The sequence below is a fragment of the Pseudophryne corroboree genome, chromosome 5 (assembly GCF_028390025.1).
Source record: "Pseudophryne corroboree isolate aPseCor3 chromosome 5, aPseCor3.hap2, whole genome shotgun sequence".
In the NCBI taxonomy this organism is placed as follows: domain Eukaryota; kingdom Metazoa; phylum Chordata; class Amphibia; order Anura; family Myobatrachidae; genus Pseudophryne; species Pseudophryne corroboree.
Genome location: NC_086448.1, coordinates 765,452,297 through 765,471,742, shown reverse-complemented (window position 1 = coordinate 765,471,742; position 19,446 = coordinate 765,452,297). Strand labels below are relative to the sequence as shown.

General features: G+C 46.7%; 1 protein-coding gene across 9 annotated transcripts in view; it reads left to right on the top strand.

The window, feature by feature from the left end:
• The window catches only part of UBR5 (ubiquitin protein ligase E3 component n-recognin 5), a 253,650-nt gene that overhangs the window by 190,264 nt on the left and 43,940 nt on the right, over positions 1–19,446 (top strand). For all 9 annotated transcript variants that reach the window (XM_063924221.1, XM_063924220.1, XM_063924222.1 and 6 more), the window contains 8 exons: positions 6,522–6,633; positions 6,711–6,842; positions 6,938–7,195; positions 7,780–8,039; positions 9,252–9,463; positions 15,528–15,755; positions 16,782–16,855; positions 17,339–17,511. In XM_063924221.1, coding sequence (XP_063780291.1) covers positions 6,522–6,633; positions 6,711–6,842; positions 6,938–7,195; positions 7,780–8,039; positions 9,252–9,463; positions 15,528–15,755; positions 16,782–16,855; positions 17,339–17,511 — 1,449 coding nt within the window. The remainder of the gene's footprint in view (positions 1–6,521; positions 6,634–6,710; positions 6,843–6,937; positions 7,196–7,779; positions 8,040–9,251; positions 9,464–15,527; positions 15,756–16,781; positions 16,856–17,338; positions 17,512–19,446) is intronic.

The following is a 19,446-nucleotide window of genomic DNA, read 5'->3' as shown; positions in this document are numbered from 1 at the left end:
CGCTTTCTTGCCAAAGGTAGTGTCCTCTTTTCACATCAATCAACCAATAGTAGTTCCTGTGTTAACAGAAGATTCTGGCACTTTGGATGTGGTACGCGCACTATGCGTTTATGTAGCCCGAACGTCTACAGTTCGTAAGAAGGATACGTTGTTTGTTCTCTATGATGCTGCCAAGATGGGTTGGCCAGCTTCTAAGCAGACCTTATCCAGATGGATTAAACTGACCATACGTTAGGCTTACCTTCATGCTAGGTTACAGCCGCCTACATCAGTAACAGCTCATTCCACACGTTCTGTGGGAACTTCCTGTGCAGCTGGTCGTGGGGCTTCTACGACGCAGCTTTGCCGTGCGGCTTCTACGACGCAGCTTTGCCGTGCGGCTACATGGTCATCAGTGCACGCGTTTGTGCGCTTTTACAAGTTTGATACGTTTGCGGCATCAGCATCTAGCTTTGGCCACCTAGTGTTACAGGTGCCAAACGGCTCTCCCGCCCAAGGGGGAAGCTTTGGTACGTCCCTAGAGTACTCCAGTGACCCCTAGTGGATGAAAAAGAAAATAGGATTTTGGTACTTACCAGGTAAATCCTTTTCTTTGAATCTATAGGGGGCACTGGACGCCCACCCAGAGCAGTTTTTCCTGTTTTGTGGTAAGTTCAGGGGATCTTATGGTAACACATTCTCACCGACTTGTTCAAAAGTTCAAGTTGTGTCTGTTATGGTGCCAACTTTTATTTGTCAGTTACGTTATGTGTCAACTTTATTGTTGCCCGTTGTTATAATGTTATATGTAATTCTCCATTGTCATCCCCTCTCTCGCTCCTGTTCGGCTCAGTAAAAAACACTGAGGTATTCTGGGAGTATGGAGGGGAGGAGTGTTACTAAATTTAAATATTCAGTGCCTGTTCTCCTAAAGCCGTCCATATCCCAAGAGTACTCCAGTGCCCCCTATGGATTCAAAGAAAAGAATTTACCTGGTAAGTACCAAAATCCTATTTTTCCATAAGCTTCCTATACTATGGACTGTCCTCCCCATTAGCGGGGGGAGGATGCGTTGGGTCCGCTCAGCTTAAGTTAGCAGCGGCATGGTCTGGGAGTGCCCGCCGGCCTCCACCATCCCTGTGCTGCTGCTCTTACAGCCGCACTGCTGCATGCGTCGGGAGCTCGCATGGGAGTGCTGTTTCAGTGTACTAGACATAGCGCAGCGGTTGCATGATTAATTGCGCTGCCGTGCACTTAATTCTCAATGGCAGCGCCCCCGCCTAGCAGTATTAATAGTGTGCGCTCCATATCCTATACAACAGGTCCCTGCACACTGGTGCATGGGAGCATACAACAGCTGATGGCGATGTGACATCCTCCACTACAGCGATGGTGCGTGCAGCGGGGACTCATACACTGAGTGGCGGCTGACAGTGGAGGCGCGGCGCTGTTGGACTTCACACTGAGCTCAGACACATAGCATCAGCTCAACAAAGTTTTCAGGCACCCACTCAGATTGAGATGTCAATCACCAAAAATGCCCCTTCCTCAGCTAGGCTGCTCATGTTTAGCAACATTATTTCTTCTTTCTTCAGGAATCAGCACTGTTAGCAGAAACAGGTGCACAGTAATTAATACCCCTTTCACACTGCCAATGCCGGATCCCACCCGGGAATTGGAAATGGGTCCGTCCCGGATGGGATCCGGCATTGGCAGCTGCTGCAGGCTCCCCCGACCCGGCAATATGCCGAGCGGGTTGCCATAGCAGTGGGGGGCGGAGCCAGTGGGCGTTGGTGGAGGCGGCGCTGGGAGATGAGATCATCTCCGCGCCGCCTCTCCCTGCTTGTAGTAAACGGGCCCCGGGACGCATCGACCCGGGAGCCCGTTTACGCAGCCGTTGACCCGGTATTCAACCCGGATATAACACTGCTTTATTCCCGGGTTGAATTTCCGGGTCAGGCGACCTGCGATTTCGGCTATGCTGACCCTGCAATATGCCGGGTCGATACCGGGTTATTTGTGCGGTGTCAAAGGGGTACTAGACTGCCAGAAAACTGAAATCCTGCATATAGAATACAGGCTGGTAGCAGACTGAGTTTAGAACAGAGTAGTAGTAAAAATATACCTCCCTCTATCCTTCTGATATTCCTCTTTGTCTGTATTATTGATAGTGCTGCTGTGAATTGTATGCGTCTCTGTCCGTCACAATAGCAGGCGAGGGACTAGCGAATAAGGCGTCACAAAAATTGTTTGTCTGTGCAAAGTGCAACAAAAAATAAATAAATCACACAGACGATTCCTCATTGTGTGAGGCATGTACTTCGGAGGTTACGTTAATGACCCGTCCCAAGACGCTAATTTTCCCCCTGGGAGGTAGAGCTAACAGGAACCATCTCACAATTACATACTGAGGTGGCTGCTTTACAGAAGACTCGGGAGACGGTTAGGGAGATTCCTCAAAGTGATGTACCTTCTAGTGTTGCAGAACCACCTTGGGTGTCAGGATTAGCCAGTTCGGTAGAGGGTCTCACAGAACGCTTGGACTCGTCCAGTAAACAGTCGTAGACAGTGTCCAAGGCTAAGATACGTCCAGTACCCTTAATTCTTCAGTCCGATGCATCCGGAGTAGAACTTCTCTCTCAGAAAGAGGACGATCGTGAGTTGGGCAGAATTTCTGACGTAGATGACGAAGTTCTACCGGAACCTTCTCATGGGGTTGAACCTCTTAGTTTAGCTATAAGACAAGTTTTGAACATTTCCGAGACTACAATACCGGAGTCACCAGATACTGCGTTGTTTGGTAGAAAACCACATTCCTTGGTCATGTATCCTTTTTCAAAGAAGCTGGATGATCAGCTGATGGAGGCTTGGAAAAACCCGGACAAGCAATTTCAGATGCCCAAAAGATTCCTCAGTCTTTATCCGTTTCCATCGGCTATGACGAATAAATGGGAGAAGTCACCTCGAGTGGACTCCTCTCATTCCAGGTTGTCAAAACTGCATTACCTGTTCCGGTCGCAACTTCTTGGAAAGACCCTTCTGACAGGAAGTTTGACATCACGTTGAAGTCCATCTATGCGGCCGCTGGTGTTGCACTTAGACCAACCTTGGTGAGTTCCTGGGTGAACAAGGCAGTGGAGCATTGATTAAGTTGATTAAAGATTTACAAGAGGTGTTTTCGTTAGAAGACGTAGTTATCCTAGCATAACGCATTAAAGAATTAGCTATATACTTAGAAGCGGCTAGAAATATCGGACAAGTTAATTCGAGGATCTCCGCAGCAACTATTGCAGCCAGAAGAGCCCTTTTGACACAGAGTCAAGAAGAGCGGCGGAGGTACTTTGCAGGTGACATTCTTTTTGGAAAAGAACTACACATGTTAATTCTACAAGCTACGGGTGGTAAATCTACCTTTTACCGACCCTTCCACCACCGTGTAAACGCTCTTATACGGGAACCTCCTTTTGATCCCTTTGTTCCACTCACCCTTTTATAGGACGCAGAAGAACTACACCCTTGCGAGGTAGAGGTCGCCGCAAGCAACCAGTCGCTGTGCATCATGAAGACCAAAAGCCTACAGAAAAGACTGTGGCATATGACGGTCTCCCTTCCCACCAGGGTCCAGGTGCGGTGGGAGCGCGGCTTCGAAATTTTCCGGATGCCTGGTTCAAACTATCCGAAAATGCGTGGATTCGCAACATCTCCCAAGGGTACAGTTGACAAGTTTTACTGCCAAGAAATGTTTTACGACAAGTCTTCCCATCCTTCTGGACAAACGTTTAGCCCTTCAAGGTGCAATACGGACCTTAGTAGACTCAGCGGTGCTAATGCCGGTACCACTGAGTCGACGGAAAAAGGGTTTCTATTCCAATCCTTTCTTAGTTCCAAAACCAGAAGGTATGGTAAGACCAATCCTGAACCTGAAATAATTATATCAGTGTCTGTCTTATTACCGGTTGAAGATGGAGTCACTCAACTCGGTGATTTCGAGCCCGGAACCTAGGGAATTCATGACATCTCCACCACCTGGGAACCTCACCAAGCGTTTCTCAGGTTCGTGATTCAACAGGATCATTTTCAGTTCAGGCTTACCATTTGGACTGTTTACAAGTGTCATGTCGGTGATGATTGCTCACCTCAGATCATTGATAATCACAATAATAGCATACCTAGATGACCACCACCTCAAGGCTCCATCCGATTGCGTTCTCCAGGAGCGTGCTCTATTACAGTGTGTTGGTAGAACATGGATGGGTAATCAATTTTCGGTAATCCAACCTTCAGCCATCACAGCCTCTCCAGTTTCTCAGTGTGATTCTGGACACCAATGTACAGAGTTTTTCTACCACAAGATAAAGCTCTGTGTATACATAAACTGGTCTCCGGTCTGTTCTCAAGCCACGATGGGTACCAGTCCATTTTTCCATTTGTCTGCTTGGGAAGATGGTAGCTGCTTTCAAAACTCTGGAATTCGTCCGTTTTCATTCACGTGCTTTCCAGCTTGGACCTGTTACATCAATGGTCGGGGTCGCATCTACATGTTCAACAGTTAGTTCGTCTAACTCTGAAGACAAGATTTTTGCTTCTTTGGTGGCTCCAGCTGCACAATCTCACTGCGGCCAGGTGGTTCACTGTGTGGGACAGGGTGCTCCACATGACGAATGCCAACCTCAGGGTATGGGGTGCGCTTGTGTTGGACTCCCATCTTCAGGGCGACTGGTCCCCACAAGAATTGCTGATGCCAATAAATGTGGTGTAACTGAGAGCAATCTACAATGCGCTGGTATAAGCTGCCCACATTCTTCGATCCAAGGCGGTAAAACAGTTCAATCGGACAACATGATTGCTGTAGCATACGTAAACAAACAAGGCGGAACTCGCAGTCGCCAGGCAATGCGAGAGATGTCACGTATTCGCCAATGGGCAGAATGCAACGCAGTATTTCTATCGGCGGTGTTCATTCTAGGAGTGGATAATTGGGTAGCAGACTACCTCAGTCGTCAGGATCTACATCTGGGAGAATGGGCACTTCACCCAGAGGTGTTTAACGATCTGATACAACGTTGGGGGTGTCCAGACGTGGATCTCATGGCATCACGTCTCAATCATCAACTACCAAGATACATTGCCAGAACCTGGCAAGCGGAATCTGTGGACTCTCTGGCCGTGCCTTGGCCGTACAACCTAGTTTACATGTTCCTCTGTTCCCTCTATTGTCTCGAATTCTCGAGAGAATCAAACTGGAGTCAATCACGGTGATCCTGGTGGCACCAGATTTGGCCTTGGAGGGCTTGGTATTCAGAACTGCGCTTTTTTCTAGCTGTCTATCCTTAGCCTCTTCCTCTGCGTTCGGATCTACTCTAACAAGGACCCTTTGTGGATCCAGATTTACCACAGCTACGTTAAAGTTGACTATTCATCAGGCCTATTTCCACCAGTCTAGGCGGCCGCCAGTATTCATTGCTGCCCGTTCAACGCGTTCAGTTGGGTCTTCATGGGCTGCCAGTAGGGGAGGGACTACCACACCTCAACTCTGTAGAGCAGCCACTTGGTCCAGTATTCATACATTTGCTAAATTCTACAAGTTTGATACTTTTGCGGCTTCATCTTCTCAGTTTGGCCGTCTAGTTTTGCAAGTTCCTCCGCGATCACCCGCCCAAGGGTGAAAACTTTGGGACGTCCCCACGGTCTTGAAGTCGTGCCAGCGTCCTCTAGTGGCTGACAGAAAAAGGAGGATCTTGGTACTTGCCGATAAATCCCTTTTTCGGAAGCCATAGGGACACTGGCCGCCCGCTCTTTGCTGTTCTCTTGCCTTCCTTGTTGTTCTGTTGTGTTTAATTGTTATATGCTCTCTTCCCCCTTATAGTTTCTGTTCTCTTGTTCCCGACTCCTCTCAGCTAATTCATAACTGAGGGATGATGGGGGATAGAGGGGGAGGAGCATGTTTCACGTCTTAGATTATTTAAAGTGCCAGCTCCCTGTAAACTACCATCATCACCCCATGGTCTTGAAGCTGTGCCAGTGTCCCCTATGGCTTCCGAAAAAGGTATTTATCGGTAAGAACCAAAATCCTCCTTTTTCATTTCTACCCTGAATTGTGTACTTTCTCCCTCTTACCCCCCTCCTCCTCCTCCTTCTTCTTCTTCTCCTCCTTCTCCTCCTCCTCCTCCTCCTTCTTCTCCTCCTCCTTCTTCTCCTCCTCCTTCTTCTCCTCCTTCTTCTCCTCCTCCTCCTCCTCCTCCTCCTCCTCCTCCTCCTCCTCCTCTTCCTCTTCTTCCTCCTCTTCTTCTTCTTACTCCTCCTCCTCCTCCTCCTCCTCCTCCTCCTCCATTTCACTGCTTATAGTGTGCTTAGGATTAGTGTTTTGGAGTGGCCAAGTCCGTGGTTCATTAAATGGAGCTACAGTGATTGGCGATTTGAGGATAGGCTTACGTGGAGAAATGTGTTTTTAGTCCACTGGCGACTTGATTGTACCACTAAAGTGTCCTTTATATTGGACACTTGGTTCTTCTCTGGATCCTGTAAGTCTGGTTTGTTGTCAGGTGGAAGTTGTTGAAGGAGTGGCTGGTGAGGAAGATCACCATGATGAACAAGAGGAACATGGGGAGGAGAATGCAGAAGCTGAAGGACAACATGATGAGCATGATGAAGATGGTAGTGTGCACTGTATACATATGATACAATTATGCAATGATGTGGAGTCCACATCCTTATGAGAGTTTGTGTTTTAGGGAGTGATATGGAATTAGATCTTCTAGCTGCTGCAGAGACCGAAAGTGACAGTGAGAGCAACCACAGTAACCAAGACAACGCTAGTGGCCGCAGAAGCGTGGTCACTGCAGCCACGGCAGGTTCAGAAGCAGGTGAGATCATAGAAGACCAGAACGAAACAGAGGAATAAATATCTCTATATATAGGCAGAATGTAATGCACTAAACATAAACCTATTCCTATGCAGGTGCAAGCAGCGTCCCAGCTTTCTTTTCTGAAGATGACTCCCAGTCCAATGACTCCAGTGACTCTGATAGCAGTAGTAGTCAAAGTGATGATCTTGACCAGGAGACCTTCATGATTGATGAACCCCTGGAAAGGTCAACCAACAGCACCCATGCTAATGGTGCTGCACAGGCTCCTCGTTCTATGCAGTGGGCGGTGCGGAACACGCAGAATCAAAGAACCCCGAATACTGCGCCATCCAGCACCTCCACCCCTGCAGGCAAGTCCCAAAATCCTCTTGAAGACCACACTTTTGTTTAACATTAAATCTTGACCTTTATTCTGATGCTGAATCATAGGCACTGTATAGGTTGGGCTGCAACCCAATCTAATAAAATATTACCTTTTTTTTTATTTATTTAGCCTGTAAAATACTAGATTGTATAACTAGAACTTGTTCCTTTTTACCATAAAGACTGAGTTTTAACCAAAGTTGCTTAATATAGTTGGCAAAATTGAAATCCATTAAAGCTAGGCAACCCTGTTACACCACCAGTCTGAATAAAGCTGCACACACATGGTGCAATGCAGGCTACGACTGATACGGACTTTGGGACCTGGCCGGAGGCATGGACCGCCAATATAGTCAATGCAGAGTCTATTTTTCCATGAGATGCCACCGCGCATTGGCATCGCAAGGTGTATACACACGGTGCAATATGTCATATGTTTTCTACCAATATATAGTCCATATCGGTAGTAATATCGCAGCGTGTGTATGGCGCTTGAGACTAAGGACTTCCTCCAATACTTATTTTTGCACTGAAAGTATTTTGGTACTGATATTTTTCCTTTGTTCTGTAGCCAGCTCAGGTGCACTGATTTACATCGAACCATCCAGTATACGTCGAAGTGGCAACATGAGTTCCAGTGCTGCAGCCGCCCTTGAAGCCAGCAACTCCAGCAGCTACCTGACCTCTGCCAGCAGCCTAGCAAGGGCCTACAGCATAGTCATTCGGCAGATATCTGACCTTATGGGATTGATCCCCAAGTATAACCACCTGGTCTACTCTCAAATACCTGCTGCTGTAAAGCTGACCTATCAAGATGCCGTTAACTTGCAGGTATTATATCTACTTTTGTAAGTGCTTCATATTATTGAGTATAAGCAATTTGATTGGTAAAAAAGACTAGTCTGGAGGGGATGTAGTTATGTGACCGCTGGTCACAATACCAACCGCTACATCCCGCCCTCCATCTAAATCCCAACAACACTCTGGGTTAGAGGGGAAGCCCCAGACCCAGCCCCTGGATGGTAGGGGGTGTAAAAATACTTGCCCCCTCCGACGTCTGAGTCTTCAGGGGTGTTACGCCGGTTTCTGTTTCGACATCCCGATGAGCGGTATTTCATGAACCCCTTGTACTATCTCTCACCTTATACTGTAAGGACCTGTAAGAGCTTCAGCAGCAGATGCTGTTTCTTCATGACGCTGCAAAGGTCAGAGTGGAGTTTACCTTGATGAAAGCAAGTTGGACTTTAGTGAGGTCTCCCCTTTCTTCTTTGGGTTCCATAGGGCTTCACAGAGTTAACAGTGGGTTATAGGTGGTAGGATCAGCTCCTGGGCACTGTAAAGTTAAGTCTATAGATATCCCAGGATACTGCGGTACCTCTCCCTATTACCCCGCCCCCTGCAGAGGCAGGTCAGTTGTTTTGTATGGTGCAGCAGGAAGCTGGATGCACCTTTTTACAGGGGGCTGCTATTGCAGCACCAAGTCTTTGTTTATTTTTTTTCTCTTTTTACAATGATCCTGTCACTGCTGGAAGTCTCAGACTCCAGCACACAGGCTCCTACACTCCTCGCCAGCGCTGAAACTTCTGATTGGCCATGGCCTAAGACGCTAGTTGGAAGTCAGTGAGGTCTCTTAACTCCCCTTTTCCCATTCAAAGAGAGACCGTTACAGGGTTATCCCTGGGTCTCCTTGCAGGGTCCATAACAAGGCAAGGAGCATGTTTTTAGAGTGTCCTCTCTTACAGATAGCCTTTTATGCTTGTTATTTAGGTTGTACTGTCACAGGCTGAGATGGAGTTCTCGTGTTTGGGGGGTGATCAGCTTTTCTTACTTCTCTATACGGCTTTGTTAGTTTGACTGAGGTCTGAGTTCTGCAGAGGAGGGAGGGGTCAGAATGGGATAGAGTGTAGTTCTAGCCACCTGTTTAGTGCCTACTCCTTGTGCCGTCCCCTCTAGCCCAGAGTGTTTTTTTTTTTTTTTTTTTTTTTTTTTTTATTACCTAGTGACCTCCATTCCTATTCAAGCCTCTTTATCTCATGTTATTAGAACTATGTAGAAGAAAAACTCATCCCAACCTGGAACTGGATGGTCAGTATAATGGACTCCACTGAAGCTCAGCTTCGTTATGGGTCTGCTTTGTCATCTGCTGGAGATCCAGGTCACCCAAACCATCCTCTCCATGCATCCCAGAATCCTACCCGTAGAGAGAGGATGACCGCACGTGAGGAAGCCAGTTTGAGGACACTAGAAGGCAGAAGGTAAGTCATTAGTTATCCCTATTAAATGCTACAGTTACTTTGTGGTAAAGCTGCATCAGTTATAGGGGGGGCAGCAATGTTTTGTTTGTTTTTTGGGGGGTTTATTTTTCGTGTTAGATTTAAAGCTTGATATTCCCTAAAAATGTCCAATGGATAGGCAACGGTTTGTATAGACAAAGCTTTTTAATTTTTTTAAAACTATAAATGGATGGGTCGTAATGCCACAAAAGGCGCTAGGTGTGCCTTGGACCACTTTGGCTTAAAAACTATTTATTATGCACAATGAACAATGCAAACGCAATGCTGTAAAAGATAAAAAAATACAAATATGTACTGTCTGTGAGGGAAAATAATAGCAAGTCCCAAAGATAATCTTAAAGTCCATATGTAGACTGTGGGGTACTCTTACCCGTTATCAAGAAGAGGAGCCGCTGGTGTTATTGTGCTGAGTGCTTTTCTGGATAAGCACTCCAGCTAGGCTCGTGAGCTTAGTAGCCAGAAAAGGAAGGCATTGAGGAAGAGCCATAGTGTGCTCGCAACATGTTGGCAGCAGTGACCCAGGACTGAGGGGAATTTCCTTTTCCAGCTAGGTTTGGGGGTTAGGCTTACAAGAGGTATCACAAGGATTCCTTAGTATCCTACAGGTTTGACTGCAAGACAGCCTTGCAGTGTTACTTTCTTGCCCTTATGTAGGGAATCTGGCTGCCGCATGCTTACTGTAGTTTATATAGTACCCACTACATCCACACTGGTTTATCAAGGAGGGTGAGGGGTACCCTAAGTAATATCAGCTCCCCAGTCCTGTTAATGGAAACCTTCAGTGCCTCCGGATGAACTCTAATCTTAACTTGCACCATCACAGTCATTTTATTAAATGTTTTATTAAGTATTTTGAGATATAATTGAACATTGCACTGCAACAGTGGATTTATCTCCCAGGGCACCAGGCATTACTCGACAGGCCACACAGCATGTTATGACATGGGGGTAATGGGGGGGGGGGCGGGGGCGCAGCCACAATCTTACAGACTCATTCATCCAATTGGAGGACACTGAAAACACTTGGGTATAGAGACTTGACTTAGAATTTGTGATCTTTAAAAAAGAATCTACTGGTGCAACAAATAGGAGTTTCCTACCTACTCTTCTCATACCACAGTGGTTTGATTTTTTTTTTTTTTAAACGGTCCGGTCTCGGCTATTCAGTTTTCTCTGGAATGTACATCTGCTCTTCATAAAGATCATTTAGACCTAAACTAAAGCTGGGTACACACTGTTAAGATCTATTGTCCAATACATCGTCCTGAGGCATAATCTGTGTCGGACTGGGGCAAGAAGGGCCCACCGGGGTAATGCAGTGGTAGGGGCCCATGCTTAAGGGTGTGGCCAGGCAATAGTGGAGGTGTGGCAAACCACAACAGAGGCCCCGCTAACTGTAAGAGTGCATGGGCTGGGCCCATAGTCCTGTGCAGTATAAGGTAACATATGTATAATTAAAGTGCACTAGGATACATTTTGGAACCTAATCCCTAGAGGAGGAGGTGGGCCCACAGGCAGTGGGGCCCATCGGTGGTTTTCTCTGTTCCCCTGTGGGCTAGTCCGACCCTGGGCGGAATGGAACCCCCTGGCGTGGATGTCTCGGTCTCTCGCCTGTCTAAGAAGGCGGTGCTGCCTGCCCCGGGCTCCTTTACTATGAAGGATCCTGGGGATCGGAAGATAGACTACACTAAAATCTAAATATACTGCAGCCGGCCTCCCACACAGACCGGTCATTGCGGGTTGTTGGATGACCCATGCTATTCATTCTTGGGCCATTCAAATTCAGGGGGTTTCTCGGGGGATATGCCCTTAGTTACTATGGTAACCCTGCTGAAGCACATTCAGGCACTACACGTGTCCTCTGTGGTTCCCTCGAGGAGATGGGGAACATTAATGCTCGGACGTCTGCCATGGCAGTGTCTGCACGCAGGGCCTTGTTGCGTCAGTGGATTACGGATGCAGAATCCAAACGTAGTGTGGAATCCCTCCCCTTTTCAGGGGAATGGCTTTTTGGGGTTGAATTGGATACCTGGATTTCCAAAGTTACGGCCTCCAATGCGGCTAGAAGCACCAGAGGCAAGTCCAGAAAACCTGCAAGTACCAGTACTCGGGAACAGTCCACCGGTTCTGCTTCCACTAAGGCCTCAGCATGACTGTGCCGACCCACCCCGAGGGGACCTCGAGGTGGGAGCCAGACTGCGTCACATCAGCCGCGTCTGGGATGCCTCCTGCCAGGATGCCTGGGTCAGGAAGCTTGTTTCTCAGGGCTACAAGCTGGAGTTCGACAGTACTCTTACCCCCGCCCGCCCATCAATTTTTCGAATCAAGCTTACCAGCTTTGAAGGATATGCAAGTTATGTTGCAACAGGCTATCCAAAAGTTGGTCCAGTCCCACGTCATTGTTCCAGTACCACTACCGCAACGCGGAAACGGGTTTTATTCAAACCCGTTTGTGGTCCTGAAGCCGGACGGTTCGGTCAGACCCATTCTGAATCTGAAATCCTTGAATCCTTATTTGAGGGTGCTCAAATTCAAGATGGAATCCCTGCGAGCAGTGATTGCGGGCCTGGAAGTACAGGAATTTATGGTCTCCTTGGATATCAAGGACGCCTATCTCCATATTCCGATTTGGCCGCCTCATCAGGCATACCTGCGGTTTGCCCTCCTTGGCAGTCATTTCCAATTCCAGGCACTACCCTTCGGCCTGTCCACAGCCCCGAGGGTATTCACAAAGGTGATGGTGAAGATAATGTTCCAACTCCGTGTCCAGGGGGTCAGTGTGGTCCCTTATCTGGATGATCTTCTGATAAAGGTACGATCCAGGGAGCATTTGTTGCTCCATATCGACGCACCATTCATCATCTTTCGGACCATGGGTGGATCCTCAACTTGCAGAAGTCCCACCTGGAGCCAACTCAGAGGCTCCTGTTCCTGGGGAAGTTGCTGGATACTGTGGCCCAGAAGGTGTTTCTGCCAGAGGACAAGGCGAAAACACTACAGGAGATGGTCCGCATGGTGCTCCGGCCTACTCGAGTGTCCATCCATTTTTGCATAAGATTGTTGGGGAAGATGGTTGCCTCATACAATGCAATCCAGTATGAGTGGTTCCATGCCAGAACGTTTCAGTTGGATCTCCTCAGCAAGTGGTCCGGATTGTATCTTTAGATGCATCGGATGATTCAGCTGTCACCTCAGGCCAGTATTTCCCTCCTGTGGTGGCTACAGTCCTCCAATCTCCTGGAGGGCAGGAGTTTCGGGATTCAGGATTGGACCATCCTCACAACAGATGCGAGACTGAGAGGATGGGGAGCTGTCACCCAAGGGGCGCAGTTCCAGGGCAGGTGGTCAGCCCACGAAAGCCTCCTTCCAATCAACATTCTGGATCTTCAGTCGATCTACAATGCTCTACTTCAAGCCTCTCCTCTACTCAGGGATCACGCGATCCAAGTACAGTCGGACAACGCCACGGCGGTGGCTTATATCAATCGACAAGGAGGGACAAAAAGCAGAGCCTGCATGCAAGAGGTGTCAAAGATACTCCTCCGGGCAGAAAGAAATGCAAGAGCGATGTCTGCAATCTTCATTCCGGGTGTGGACAACTGGGAAGCGGACTTCCTGAGTCGTCACACTCTCCTCCCGGGGGAGTGGGGTCTTCATCATCTGGTGTTCCAGCAGATCATCGACCGGTGGGGTTGCCCACATATAGACATGATGGCTTCTTGTCTCAACATGAAACTTCCCTGGTATTGCTCGTGGACTAGAGACCCTCAGGCGAGGGCAGTGGACGCACTAGCGTTGCCTTGGCCGTACCAGCTGGTCTGTTTCCTCCGATCCCATTGCTCCCAAGAGTGCTAAAGCGGATCAGGAATTAAGGTGTCCAGGCAATTCTGATTGTCCCGGATTGGCCTTGGAGGACGTGGTACGTGGATCTTCTGGACATGTCCGTCGAAGACCCTAGGCTTCAACCATTCAGAAGAGATCTTCAACGAGGACCGTTCGTCTACTCGGACTTACGGCGACTTCGTTTGATGGCATGGAGGTTTAGCGGAACATCCTAGCTCACAAGGGCCTTTCCAAGAAGGTTATTGCAACCATGGTTCAGGCCAGGAAACCTGTGATGTCAAAACACTATCATATCTGGAGGAGATATGTCTCTTGGTGCGAGGAACGCACGTATCAACCTGCGGAGTTTCACTTGGGACGTTTCCTGCAGGCTTACCTCTGGGTTCCATAGAGGTCCAGATTTCGTCTCTCTCCATTTTCTTTCAGAAGAAATTGGCAGTGTTACCAGAAGTTCAGACCTTCTTCCAAGGGGTACTCCACATACAACCTCCCTTTGTTCCGCCTACAGCACCCTGGGATTTGGATGTAGTGTTAACATTTCCACAGTCGTCCTGGTTTGAACGTCTGATGACTGTAGAAGACAAATACCTCACGGGTAAGACTGTGATGTTACTGGCCCTGGCTTCTGCTGGACGTGTTTCAGAATTGGTGGCCTTATCATGTAAAAGTCCCTACTTGGTCTTTTACGAGGACAGAGCGAAGCTCCGGACTAGATAGTTCCTGCCGAAGGTTGTCTCCGCATTTCGTTTGAATCAACCTATTGTGGCTCCGTCCAGTTCAGATGATTCTGCTCCTCCGGAGGCATTGGATGCTGTGCGTGCCTTGAAGATAGATATATGTCAAGTGTACAGCTCAGGTCAGAAAGACTGATTCCTTGTTCGTTCTCTGATGCGCAGAAGAAGGGTTGCCCTGCTTCAAAGCAGTCCATAGCTCGTTGGATTAGGCTTACTATCCAACTGGCCTATGTGTCGGCAGCCTTATCTGTTCCTAAGTCTCTAAAGGCCCACTCTACTAGATCAGTGGGCTTTTCCTGGGTGGCTGCCCGTGGAGTCTCGGCCTTGCAACTATGCCGAGCCGCTACCTGGTCAGGGAAGAACACTTTTGTGTAGTTCTACAAATTTGATACCCAGTTTGGGCAGGCGGTGCTGCAGCAGTCTCCGCACGTTCTGGAAGCTTTGGGACATCTCCATCGTACTAGTTTCCCCCAATATCCCTTATGGATGCTAGAGAAAATAGGATTTTAATACCTACCGGTAAATCCTTTTCTCGTAGTCCATGAGGGATATTGGGCCCCCGCCTCAGTACGTGGACTTTTCTGCAGGTTCTTGTTCTATAGTTACCTGTTCAGCTGTTGCTGTTACCAGCCGTTGCTGGTTGTTGTATGTTAGTGGTGTGTAAATCTCACCACCCTTTCTGTTATGTTCTTTCTCTAATATATGTCCTTTCTCCTTCGGCCACATTTTTACCTATAACTGCCTGTGGGAGGGGGCATAGAGGGGAGGAGCCAGCACACCCAGTTGAAGAAATTTAAAGTGCACCGGCTCCTTTGGACCCCGTCTATACCCCATCGTACTAGTTTCCCCTAATATCCCTTATGAACTACAAGAAAAAAATGTACCGGTGGGTATTAAAATCCTATTTTTGGGGGCTTGATTAGCTCAATTACAGATTCCCAGCATGCTAAGTGATATGACTAGGGATGATTTCAGAGTGTCTGTCTGATATATAAGTGTCCAGATGCATGTCCATGCTCCCGATAGATTCAGAGAGAATGATTTAATGGAAGTATGCTGTACACAGGAGACAGTCAACAAAAATAGCTTTTATGACTAAAAATCCCAGCAAAGGAGGCAGGCAGAAGTGCGGGGAGCACCGCCAAACTATAGCAGGCATCAGGTGAGCTGCTGGATTGGTTAGAGAAGAGTACCAGAGATAAGTACTATTGTGTGATAGTGTTACTGAGCAAATTCCACCTAAACCTGTTTTGGGTTTGCATCAGCCTTCAGTGTCTGGATATTAATACTAGCTTCTTATCACTCAACTGTTTCTCTCTGTTGTAGTGTTAATCATTGTCATCCAGAACCTTACAGATTTTTCCTTAAGGCTTTTATAATAAACACTCTACAGATGTAAAAGGCTTGGTTCTACAGGCTGTTAAAGTAATGTTGCTCTTTCTTTCTAGAAGAGCAACTCTGCTGAGCGCGCGCCAGGGGATGTCAGCCCGTGGAGACTTTCTAAACTATGCGCTTTCCCTAATGCGCTCACACAATGATGAACATTCTGATGTGCTCCCTGTGCTGGACGTTTGTTCCCTGAAACACGTGGCATATGTTTTCCAGGCTCTTATCTACTGGATTAAAGCCATGAACCAACAGACCACACTGGACACTCCACAGCTGGAACGAAAGAGGTACTTTTGTAAAATGTCGCTAGCATATTGCTCTGCCATACGCAGTTCAAAAGAGTGTTGGTGATTGTTGTGACAAAGTTCAGAGCTTGGGATACCGAACAAAGAAATCTGAGCTTCTATTAAAGCTTGTTGCGATTAGCGGAACAACTTTGTGACTGTTGAACAATTATAGGGCAGAGGTTGCCAGCCACGCTCCTCAAGGCACACTTAACAGTCCACTCACTTTTGCCTACATAGTGGAGTAACCCAATAATTTTGATTTAACAATCTGTGCTGAAGTCCAGAAACCTATCACTAAAATTTGGACTGTTCGCCTTGAGGACTGAGGTTGGAAAACCCTGAATTTGGGTATAAAACTGTTTGCAACGACAGAGGTGTCCTCCATTATTGCTGCATCCACACCAAATATTCCTCCTTTGTGCGAGCCTTTTTTTTTTTTTTTGCATCATTTTCAATGCTACAAAACCACTTAGAGACTGCACAGTATAATTTGGTATGCAACATTAATATATATGTGCGTGTGTGACGCAGTTTGAATCTGTATACGAAGTGCTGCAATGCAGAAGCTGCAGTTTTTTTTTTTTTTTTGTTTTTTTTATTCCACCCCAGGTTATGTTGTCCTTTTGTATACAGATTCAGGCTCACACAGATATGGAAGTGTTGCATATCAAATTAAGCAAATCTTATAAAGCAGTTTTGTTGCATCATATTTGCGACCAAGACGCATGTTTGCTCAAAAGACGCTACACTGCTTAGCACGACTCAGACGCGTCAGCGTCTTGCGCCAAATAGCGTATTAAAGCTAGGTGTATTCGGGCACATCTGTAGACTAAGCTTAGTGATTTTTTGTTGACACACCAGAAACAGATATTTCCTGTGCATAACCTGTTGTTTTGAACCATGATGCCTCAAGTCATTGTTTCTGAGTAAATTGACTTTTTCCACTTTCTCGTGTATCTATATGTAAGTGAATGCAGTTTAAAGGGTGTTAATGCTTAATCAGTGTTATGGCTTTTCTTGTTCTAGGACCAGGGAACTCTTGGAGCTCGGCCTTGATAATGAGGACTCTGAGCATGAAAACGATGATGACACCAATCAGAGTTAGTACAGAGAAGTTATTTACACCTTGTTATCACATTCCTTCAGCTGCTAATTCATTTCTGGATGACTTGGTCGTTAACATGAATAATGCATGTAGAGAGAAATAGACCTTGCTCATATGCATTATGGCTTATACCATAAGTCTGCAAGCTCTGTCCTCGTTACCCAACACAGTGCATGTTTTGCAGGTAACCCAGCAGGTGCACAGGTGTATTAATTACTCAGACACATTTTAAAAGGTCCACAGGTGGAGTTAATTATTTCACTTGTGATTCTCTGAGGAGACCTGCAAAACATGCACTGTGTGGGGTAATGAGGACCGAGTTTGCAGACCTGTGGCTTATACTGTACTTCATTGGGGGGAGTCCTGTTCAGCTAACAGCAGTTAATTGCGTCCACTGTGTGGAAGAGTTTGAGAAATTGTTACGTGTGCAAGTATAAGCTCTTTTCCAGTGTATAATAGGAACCTATGTTATTGTCAGGTTCCACTTTAAATGACAAGGATGACGATACATTACCTGCTGAAACGGGCCAGAATCACCCCTTTTTCCGCCGTTCAGATTCTATGACGTTCCTTGGTTGCATTCCACCAAATCCTTTTGAAGTTCCGCTTGCAGAAGCTATTCCACTCGCTGACCAGCCGCATCTCCTACAGGTATTGTTAGACTACACACTTCAGCTGTGGGTTTGGATCCTTCAAGTAAAATTCTAAAGCACACCCAATGTAGGTTACTCTGAAATATTACTTTGATTCATCATGTGTTAGGGTGTTTAGAAAGATTCAGGTTGTAGGGTTGACTCGCATGTTTCTTTAAAGGAAAAAGAGAAAAACACAATTGTTAAACTCATGTTGAATATAAAGCAATTTTGGGAGATGTAGTATTCTGAATATTGTTTGCATCTGATCTGATACATTTACATGAAACCTGTACACTCCCATGTATGCAACGTCCTCACTAAGCGTATTGGAGATTGCTTATGTTGTATCATTGCACAGACCCTTGCAATGTATGGCAAGTACTCAACACAGTTGTACGGTAATTAAAGGTCCTTTCTTTACTTATGTAATACTTCCTGTAAATTGGTGATCACCAATAACCCTAGATCTTTGTTCCCAAGTAGCCATATTCATTTATAAAAGTTACAAAATAAATCAGGAGAGGAAAATTAATTTTTATAAGTGATTTTCTACATCATTTGAATAGTTATATTGTATTCAAAATTATGTTGATCATATCTCTTACTGCTGCCAGTGCATCTCACCTTCAACAGCTGCTACACTTTTAACTTTGAGGCAATGGCTCATAGCAGGAATTCCCAACCTCAGTCCTCAAGGCACACTAACAGTCCAGGTTTAAGTGAGATCCATGCTTAAGCACAGGTGACTTAAATAGCACCCTAGTTATGTTGATTTAGCTACCTGTGCTCAAGCTTGGATATCGCTAAAACCAGTACTGTTAGTGTGCCTTGAGGACAGAGGTTGGGAATGCCTGCCTCAGTGCGTTCCCAGTTATTGAGGCCACATACAAAGCTCCAAGAGTGGAGAAACCAATGTATTATGCCACTTGGCAGCCCACCAAAACAGGCAATAGAGGTCATTGTCAGGCAGCAATTCCTTCTCCTCTCCGTCTCTGCATTAAAGTGCTGCGGTTGTTCTGTGGGCTTTTTGGTGTCTGGCTTGTCTTTTGTAGCTTTATGTCTTGGATTATGCATCTGCAGCAGTCCTGTTCTTCTCTTATTTCTTTTTCATCCACTAGGGGTCACTGGAGTACTCTTGGGATATGGACGGGGCATTAACAGGGATAGGCACATTTAAATATTTAAATTAGTAACCCTACACCCCCTCCATACTCCCCAGATGCCTGTGTTTTTTGTGCCTTGACCAGGGAAGGGAACCCTGGATCTATTCCAGAATTTTATTTTTACAACTTTTAATTTTTAACTCTCAGCCCTTCCCAGCTTACTAAGAAGCTTGGGTCTGTGTATGCTGCTACAGCAGCACAGAGCTTGTCAGCGCTTATACAGAGACGCACCGCCATAGACCCTCATCAGCGTTAGCTGACTCACCCATGGCTGCAGGGAGCAGGACAGAGCTTAAAGAGAAGCTTCGTCGCTGGACCAGCGTTCAAATCTTTTAGCCCTCAGTCCTTTCGAGGACATGCTCGAGGAACAACCGTACAAATTAGACGTGGTAGAGGATGTAGTTTTCAACAAACCACTAGCCATCGTCAACACACAAAGCCTACTGGCATAAAGGGCTTCCAGACCATCTTGGATCTTCAGTTGTGGTCGCATGCCTTCAAACATTTCACTGGGCGTGACGTCCACAGATGGGGGGATTTGCAATTTCATGTTCAAAGGTTACAAAATAGAGTTTGATTGTCGACCACCTATGCGGTTTTCAAGACAAGTCTGCCTATGTCAGCAGACAAGAGAGCTGTTCTGCACACTGCTATTCGGTCTTGGTAGATTCAGCAGTTTTAATGAGGTACCAGTACACCAACAAGGTCAAGGGTTTTATTCCTTTCTTTTTATAGTACCAAATCCAGACGATTCGGTCAGACCGGTACTGAACCTAAAGGGGCTCAAT